Genomic DNA, 9,683 nt, shown 5'->3' with positions numbered 1-9,683 from the left:
ACACAACAAAAGGATTCTATAATTTACAGACTCGAAATCTTGCCTTCAAGCAATGGACACTTTAAAAATGTATTTTTTTATCACTCTTAAAACTAGACTTGATCAAGTGGTCTACACCAGATGTCGTATGGGTCATACAAGTTTGACCCATGCTTTTTTGCTTAAAGGTGAAGACCCAACTTTATGTATGTTTTGTAAGATTCCCTTATCTGTCAAACATATTTTATTGGATTGTCCTGGACTTGGACATATTTAATAAGATTATGCCTGAAAAGGTTTTGGATTTTTTTATCATGTTAATTTTAAAAATCTTTTATAATATGACTTGCTGTTTTTGTTTGTTTTGTTTTTATTGTATTTATATGATATTTGTATTTTTGTAATTGCATTTTTGCCATGAAAATAGCTTTGAATGCTGACATGGCATTAAATAAAATAATCTGAATCTGAATCTGCTGTCATTTGAAAATAATGTGCTGAATTCTCATTCATAATCTTTGTGAACATACAAAGGCTACAGGAAGTCATTCTCATTTATTTCATTATCATATAAATTAGCACAACCAAACAAAACATTTCAAAAGCACTTTCAGTTCTATTCAGTTGTTGTAAATGCAACAAGATACTAATACTGATTGCACTGTTAAATTGATTACTGACGGTATGTTGTATATATAATGTATTATTAATTCAACAGTTTATTATGATTCTGACACAAGACTCCCTATACAGCTGCTACTGCTCATACATCACCATGACCACGCGCCCCATGAGACTTTGTAACATAGCCTAATGAAATGCGCGAGAAAGCACGCTTTCATTTTCTTATTTTAAAATTATTATTATTACTATTATTACTTGTGTCACTGTAGCGATTAATTACTAAAAACAAAATCTACAAAACAGGCGTTGGTGCGAGATCACCCAATTACACAATGTCCCAATGGCGCATGAGAGTTTGATTGGATTGACGCAATGACGCGCTTAGAGCTGTTGTAATGATTACCGGTTTATGACAATAGGCTATACACCTCCCAATAGTTTTTCCTTGCCATGATTCATATATAAAAGTTCAGAGAAGTCACATTTGAAAATTTGTGCAGACAATGCGTCAGAACGACACAACAGCGCGCATTGCGCACGTCTTCAGTGGAACATTTGTGCACTCCACACCGCGAGCTGCAGTCGAAATATTGGAGAACGGTGTCTTGGGAGTCGACGATGAGGGGAAGGTTTGTTTAAATAATTATCATTCACAAATTGTGTCATTTCCTTTTTTATTTTCAATCGAAGATAAAGGCTGTCATGTATGCTATACGTGTGTATATATCAAAACATTTGTTTCTAGTTGTTTTATCTGTTTTCTCTCTGAACAGATTGCATTTATTGAAAAAGATAAAGATTTGGTCAGTGTTTCGAAAATATGGGGGTTTGAAACTTCAGACATAAAACAGCTTGGACAAAAGTGAGTACATTTATCAATACGAATTTCATATAGTCTAAAGTCTTGCGTGAGTCTGCTCAGAGTGCATAGTCACTTTTACATTCAGAATAACCATTCAGCAGTAACAACAAAGGGCCAAAGCCTTTTGTAAACGGGTTTTAAGATCAACATGTCAATATGTGTGGTATAATGAACATGTTCAAGCAAGAAATCTTTCCATATCCATTGCTCTTCTGCAGTATCAGTGCTTAATTTTACTCATTTAGCATTCGATTTTGCTCTTCAGTGAGTTTCTCATGCCAGGAATGGTTGATACACACATCCATGCGTCTCAGTATAGCTATAGTGGCACTGCCTTAGATCTGCCTCTGCTGGAGTGGCTCAACACTTACACTTTCCCTGTGGAAGCAAAGTATAAAGACTTGGATTTTGCCAATGATGTCTACACTAAAGTCGTGGTAAGTTTATTTAAACAGACTAAATAAAGTCTAATTAAACTAATAAAACTGGCAAAGGCAAATTATTGATATGTAATGCATAAAATGTTATTTTCCTTTTTTTATGTTGACTGGAATTGAAGAGAAGAACCTTAAAGAACGGCACCACCACTGCGTGTTATTTTGCTACAATACACACTGATGCCTCCCTTCTGCTTGGAGAACTCGCAGGTACAACACGTGCAACCAAGGACACACACACACACACACACACACATATTGACAGAATTTCCCCTGTGACTGGTTAGCATCTGGGGTGGCAAACACAAACACACATCCTTTCTCTAACCTTTGGAGTTTGCCTTGCTTTATGATATATTGTCTTAGTTCTTGTTCCTGACAGTCTGCTGAGTAACTGCATTTGTTTCGTTTTTTTTATATATATTTTTTTTATATATTATGTAACGAGATTGATGTGACCTATCATTCTGTGAAGTAAAATTATAATCTGTCTAAAATTTAATATTATCTAAAAAAAACACTGTCAACTACATTGCTGTATTTAATCATTATCTCACAAGATAATAAATCAATGATTGATTTTAGATTGTGATATACAGTATTTTTCCCCTTTTCCACCAGATAAGTTTGGACAGAGAGCTTTAGTGGGTAAAGTTTGCATGGACTGCAATTCTGCAGTTCCACAGTACAAAGAAAGTCCAAGTGAATGTAAAGTGGAGACAGATCGGTGAGTTTTGGAGGACTGTGTGACTATACTGACACAACAGGGTCAGTAACCTCATGTACATCAAATAAAAGTTGAGTTAGCTATAAAGCACCAAGTTGCAAAGTATTTTTGAGTTTTCTCAACTTTAAAAGTTGTAGTTGTGACAACTCATTTTTGACATTTATACTGTTTATTCACTCACCCTTCCTCAGCACGTACATTAAATATTTGTTGCAAGTTAAATAATAAGAGACTAAATATTTTTTTTTTCTAATATTAAGAAGATATCACAAACTGCATGTCTCTGAATTCTATAGATAAAAAAAAATCCTTAACAGTTTATAGTTGCTTATATTCAATTGAACAAACCGAACCAAAAATAACACTAATCACACTAATGGTGACTTGTTTTTTCAGACTAAATAGATGTTATCCTTTAATATACACATCTTCGTAAACATTTTAAGTGCAAGGGATGGGTATTCTCAATGGGCATACTCAGTAACTCGCATACTGAGCACTACATTTGAATTTAAACGTACTTTGCGATTGTTAAAAAAGTACATTCTATATAGTATGAATGTATATGAATGAAATTCGGACGTACTACATCCACCATGTTGTTACTGTCACATGATCTTCCAGTGTCAGTTACGTCGCTTCACTGCCATTCATAAATCCTCTCCCGTGGCCTCATGTCCATCGAATGCACATCACTTCAGAATCTCTCCGGAAGAAGTAGGATTTTTTTCACCTACTGTTTTCCGAATACTATGCATTCAGCCATAGTACTCTGTTGGCATACTGTTTTTCACATTATGTATAGTAGGGAAGTATTCGATTTCGGACGCAGCGTTAGTCTTTATAGCTTTATAAAAGCAAACTCAAACTATCCAAATTTACAAGTAAATGGTATTTTATAACATTTACATTCAAGAATATAATTCATATTAATATGAAAATATTAAATTACCTGTAAAACCTTTAAACTTTAAAATAGAATCTGTAACAAAATAGATTGGATTGTACAGTGTACAATGTACAAAATGACTAATTTGCTGTCAGAATTTGTGTTTTAATCTAATCTGATATAAACCTAATCTAATCTGATCAATGAACTTGAAGATATGATTCTGCTTCCTCTTGTCTTTTGCAGTTTCATCAAAGAACTTCTCAAAAAGGAGGTAAAAAAACAGGTTCATTCTTATTCAATTGTTTTATTATATAACTCTAGTTGTTATGCTGATCAGAGTTGAGTAGTTTTGTTTAAATTCTTCCAGGCTCTGTGAATATATAAAACAAAACTGTATTATCTAACTGTTTTAGTACCCGAATGTTAAGCCTGTGGTTACTCCTCGATTCGCTCCCTCTTGTTCTGCTTCACTACTCAGTGAATTGGGTGAGATTGCCAATAACAACAAGCTTCACATTCAGGTTTGTCCTCCTTCCACAGATTAACATCAACTTGATAAGTATATTTACAATGGTTAAAAACAGAGTTATGACATTGTTCATATCGCATGACAGAAGGTTGAAATGTGATGATGACTAAGCATTTCTGACTGACACATATAGCCATACTTGTAATGGTGTTATATGTCAACTCTTTCTTTATGTTCAGAATTATTGTGAAGGCAATAATGAAGTGAACTATGGGTGTGTTCTGCTTTGCGTACTGGCCTTTGACTTTAAGATGGAAGTTCACATTCTGCTTGTATATTTCTAAGAAATATGCACACGTTCAGATACTCGATCCAAATTTATGTAGAAGTGATCATTTGTTGCAATTTTGCTTTATAAAATAATTATAAACTATAATTGTAATTATGAGAGATATAATAAAGACATATTATAAACTGAAATTCCAAACTCAATAATTGTGATTAACAGTTAGCTGCTGTAACTCGTAGGATAAACTAGACAATGAGTAAAACTAATAACACCTGTTTTTCTGCATGAATTAAACCTATAGAGTCACATCAGTGAGAACAAAGAGGAAGTTGAGCTTGTGAAGACATTGTTCCCAGGATGTAAATCCTACACTGATGTTTACCTCAAGCACAATCTACTTACAGATAGGGTGAGTGGTAGAGATTGTCGTCATACATTAAAGACCTGATGAAACATATCTGTCTAGTCTGCAATTTTACAGACACCTTTGTTACTGATTCATTGTATTGTGTTCTGAATTGTGTTGCAACATATCTATATAGCTTAAATGAGCATATGAGTCAAGTGTGGGTCTGAAGTCTATGCATGAGGTAAAGAAATGTCAGCAGTTTCTTCTGTAATCCCATTACAAATACATTCATTATTCAAAAACTGCCTTACCTGAAGGTACTATGAGTCTGCAATGAGATGAAATATTGTCACTTTTTGTATTTATTTATTTATTTTTGTGTGGTAATATTTAATTAGTGGTTTAAACCACCATTGCACTTAAAAAAGGAAATAGGGAGGAGCTCATGGCATAGGAGGGCTTTGAGTCTTCAGTATTGCAGCAACACAAATATATGCAGCTGTTTGCCAATATACAGTAGGCTATCATAAGTTTAAGATTAAAATCATATAAAAGCTGAACATATTTGATGAACAAATATGTTTTTACATAGAAGGGAAGAAATACTTTTTTCAGTATTTTGGTTTGTTGTCATAAGCCCTGTGGATACATGAGAGGTTCAGAATCATGTGCTTTATAATATGAGTTTTGTGCTCAAGAGTTCAGTACAGTGGAGAGCATTGTCATTTGTTTGAGCGTACACATGCCCTGCACTGATGAACCAAGATGCTCGTCCTCATTGATCTATGTAGGACCAAGTGAAAATCCTATTTCTGACTATGAGCAGGGCCGTTGGTAGCGGGGAGAAATGTGGTGACGATTCTAGGCCCCCCCGGCCTTAGTGGGCCCCATGATTTCCACCGAGGGTAACTAACCCTCCCACCCGGAACACAATTCCAATGGCCCCGGACACTCCAGCTATGGACCTGCTTATGAGGCCTATGATTAAAAGGAATTGTTTCCCAAAAAATGTATTATTTATTTACCCGTTTTCGTTATTTACCTCACTCTTGTGGAACAAAACATTTGAACATTTGAATCTGTATGGAAAAGTTATTTCGACAAAGCAACTTTCCAATTATTGGGCATTTTTACTCTAGTACTCTAGTAAGTACTCTAGTAGTTAAATTGAACTTTTGCAGAAAAATAAAAACTGAATTGGATTGGAATTAAATCATGTAAGCTGATGATGATGGTAACAGTGATGGTGGGGTTATTGCAGACTGTAATGGCCCATGGGTGTCACCTAACCGATGAAGAACTGGAGATCTTTCATGAAACTGGATCTGCAATCTCTCACTGTCCTAACAGTAACATTTCGTGAGCACCTCTAGCCTTTTACTATTAGTATTAATATTCAGATCCCTTTAATATATATATATATATATATATATATCTTTTAATTTATTGTCTCTTTTTCCCTCCCAGGATTTGCAGTGGGATGCTAAACGTACGCAATGTTTTGAAACACAAAGTGAAATTGGGTTTGGGGACAGGTCAGTTGTTTTTTTGTTTTTTTTGCATTTCAATTACTGAATCCCTGCTAAATAAATTGTTGCTATAGGCCATTTTGCACATTGTAGTGGAATTTTCTTTCTTAGCTGAAAGCTTTAAGATAATAGGCTATACATGTAAACTCAAATCAGTCACCTGTTTCATGTCAAGGTTTATGTATTTATATGTAATATGTACAATCAGTCTGTCATTATGTATTGATTCTGCATTTTATGGTTTTGTCTGTGCCATCTGTAGATGTTGCAGGAGGCTACTCCCCATCCATGCTAGATGCTATTCGAAGGACTCTGGACACGTCCAAAACCCTGACCATCCAGGACCCTCAGCATCAGACTCTAACCTTTGAGGAGGTTTTCAGATTGGCTACACTTGGGGGAAGTGAAGGTATAAGATTCCAGCTATAATTTGACAAAGATGTTATTTAATACTTGTACACGACAATATATAAACCTGCCCGGCTGTTTCCCCCCCACACAGCTCTCTCATTGGATGAACAGATTGGAAACTTTGTGGTAGGGAAGGACTTTGATGCCCTGCGAGTGAATGTTTGTGTTCCTGATGGACCGATCGATTTGTTTCCTGGTGAAGGCCCCAAGGTTTGACTGATCTCTTACTGATCTGTTCCCCCCTCGTACTGAGAAAACAACAGAAACTGTTTTCATTACAAAATCTCGAATGTGTAGAGATGATAAAGAATGCCTCATCTGATGCCTCATTTTTATTTATTTTTCAACCAGGTCATTTTGGAGAAGTTTTTAAATTTAGGTAAGTTGTTTTTTTTAATACTTGTATAATATCCCTTCAATTCATCTAAATCCTTACACTTTCTTTTTTATTATTTTTTTAAATAGGTGATGACCGAAATATTACTGAAGTTTATGTGGCTGGAAGACAGGTGGTTCCATTTCCAGTTAAATAGTTACTATCTATTCAAGTAAAAAAAAAATTGACCACAAATATTATACATCTACTCTGGACAAACATTTTCATAAGATCACACTTTGCATTTAAAAAAAAAAAAAATGTTTTAGATTTATATTATTCGGTTTAACATCTTGTTAAATGTCTTGCTTTAGCAAATTTTTTATTATTATTTAAACGATGATAAGATAGTATTAGTATTCCTTTTATTTTTTATTAAATTACAGTAATGGATTCTATTTAGTTGTGTTGATCATGGGGAAAAAAATTATATATCACTTGTAATATTTTATGTTAATTTAATCAGCTTTTAATCATTGACAAATGGCTATACTGACAATAAAAAAATGATTTATGATATATTACTGTCATCCTGCTTTTTATTTGTTTTGATTGCTTATTTCATGATAATACACTGCAAAACAAGTATTTGTGACTCTCACACACAGCTTCATCAGTCTCTTAGCTGTCTGTCTCACCTGTTCTTTCACTGTTTATGACATTTCCCAAGTAGAAACACACTTTCTTCATGTCCTCTACAACAAACAAGAGTTCCAATTTACACTCTGAATGTGGTTAACATTTCAAGCAGACAGCACTGTCTTGCAGTATGATATGCTATATCTAAAACTATTTTAAACAGCATCTTTTCAAATTATTCTTTAAAACGTTATGCCCTCATATTCGTTTTTTGGTTGTGTCTGAGTGAGAAATCAAGTCATGCCATTTGAAAGATGTTTGGGTTTATAACTTTTCTGACTCTCATTTTATCTAAAACATCAAAAATATTCTCTCTGTAAGGAGGTGCAAATCTAGTTTTCCGCTAAAAACCCATCAGTTGTATTTGATGCTTATCTTGCTCACACAAACTCATTGTGAGATTCTATGTGTTCTGATGTGCAGTAAAGCAGGGGTCAGGGGTCAGAGTGCTCTTGGCCTCACGCGGGGTGACGATCCTACAGATCACCTACAGAATTTTGGGAGAAACATCTGAGACAAAGTTAACAAACATAACTTAAAAAACTATTATGTTTCCAGAGATATGAAAGAGCAACCTCTGAGCGATAAAATATAGTTTTAGATTCACACACTGAAGCGTCACATCAGGGCTGTTTACGCCGTTCCCATTGTTTTTGTTTCCAGTCTCTCCACAGAGTTTGGATTCATCTCCTGGTTTGAATATCACATTTCCCTGTTCCAAGGACACATTTGCATTTGACACATTAAAACAAATTATGTAAAGCAAAAGCATAAAACAAAACTTATTTGTAACGTGTAAGCAGGGACGAGGCAGAGAATAAGCTCCTAAGGAGGAGCGTGTAATATTGTTTATAGAGTGGGGCGGCAGTGGCTCAGTGGTTCATGTAGATTGTCTACAAACCGAAAGGTTGGTGGTTCAATCCCCGGTTCCACCTGACCAAGTGCCGAGGTGTCCATGAGCAAGACACCTAACCCCAGCTGCTCCCGACGAGCTGGATGGCGCCTTGCATGGCTGACACCGCCGTCGGTGTGTGAATGAGTGAGTGAATGGGTGAATGTGAGGCTATGTAAAGCGCTTTGGTGGCCATAGGTCTGTGAAAGCGCTATATAAATGCAGTCCATTTACCATTTGCAGTCCATATAGAGAAACACGTGATCAACGAAAAACGAAGCCTCACTTTCTTTCAAGTCACGTGAATGCTTCACTTTGCTTGTCGGAAAGTTTAAACCCAGACCACTACTCAACAGGTTTTTGGAAAATTAAGTCCATTTACTAACTTTTTTATATATAAATAAGCCTATAGCCTATCCCAGCTAGCAAAAAGTAATCTATTAGATGTTGAAAAGATGTAAATCTTCAACGTCTAATTGCGACTTTTCAACGTTGAAAACAGGTCGACCTTCAACGTCTTGATGGAATATGTAAAACTCTTGAAATTTATTTGAGATAATAATGAACATGGTTTGGTAGTTTGTTTTTCTCCGTTATTTTAGCATAACAGACTTATCCTGTCTTAGATGATCAGTTGAAAACACGTAGTCAGACAGTCCAACTTATTTTCAACCATATTTCAATGTTGAAAGACGGTAATTGTTTACTGGGATGTTGCATGATCATATATTCTGCCATATAAACACCATAGAAACCATAAAATAATTAGACCAACATTGCATCAAGCAACTCTGAAACTCTGGAATCTGGAACTCTGGAATCTTTTCCCAGAACAATCAGGGGAAAGCCTCAGTGCTTCATGAGGTTTCATTTGCCCATCCCTAGCAGAGAGAGAATCTAGATGTAAGCACAAGTTTTAATAGACAAACATAAACACAAAATAATCCAGGAACAAAGGTAAAATCCACAAAGAGAATACTGGAGAACACCAACAGGAATACACAAACAGCAGTAAGGACTGATAAACAACAACTGAAGCACAGAGGTTTAAATAGACAGGCTAACAGGAGCTAACGAAGGACAGGTGTTGGTGACTGATGTCATGGAAACGAATAAGGTAACTATGGTGACAAACAAGGTATAAGGAACCAAATACAGGAAGTGAACACAGAAACAATGGGGAACTAAGAATTCACTTTAACATAAAA

The 9,683-nt window shown here is 35.3% G+C and overlaps 1 protein-coding gene across 1 annotated transcript; it reads left to right on the top strand.

Annotated features, from left to right (window-relative positions):
* Positions 1-991: 991 nt before the first annotated feature.
* On the top strand, positions 992-7,547 carry gda (guanine deaminase). The gene is made up of 14 exons (XM_084114184.1): positions 992-1,232; positions 1,377-1,465; positions 1,731-1,902; positions 2,025-2,112; positions 2,524-2,629; positions 3,765-3,792; positions 3,935-4,042; positions 4,581-4,688; positions 5,890-5,987; positions 6,096-6,163; positions 6,420-6,566; positions 6,660-6,778; positions 6,920-6,947; positions 7,034-7,547. The coding sequence occupies exons 1-14, from the start codon at positions 1,107-1,109 to the stop codon at positions 7,099-7,101; spliced, it is 1,353 nt and encodes a 450-aa protein (XP_083970310.1). The 5' UTR covers positions 992-1,106; the 3' UTR covers positions 7,102-7,547.
* The last annotated feature ends 2,136 nt before the right edge of the window (positions 7,548-9,683 follow it).

This window comes from Abramis brama (genome assembly GCF_963993115.1).
Source record: "Abramis brama genome assembly, chromosome: 5".
Taxonomy (NCBI): domain Eukaryota; kingdom Metazoa; phylum Chordata; class Actinopteri; order Cypriniformes; family Leuciscidae; genus Abramis; species Abramis brama.
This window is presented reverse-complemented; position numbering and strand designations above follow the sequence as displayed.

Coding starts and splice junctions, on each gene's coding strand:
- gda (XM_084114184.1), top strand. CDS start 1,107: ATGCGTCAGAACGACACAACAGCGCGCATTGCGCACGTCTTCAGTGGA. Junction 4,043..4,580: donor ACAACAAGCTTCACATTCAG/GTTTGTCCTCCT, acceptor TTAAACCTATAG/AGTCACATCAGTGAGAACAA. Junction 6,164..6,419: donor GAAATTGGGTTTGGGGACAG/GTCAGTTGTTTT, acceptor TGCCATCTGTAG/ATGTTGCAGGAGGCTACTCC.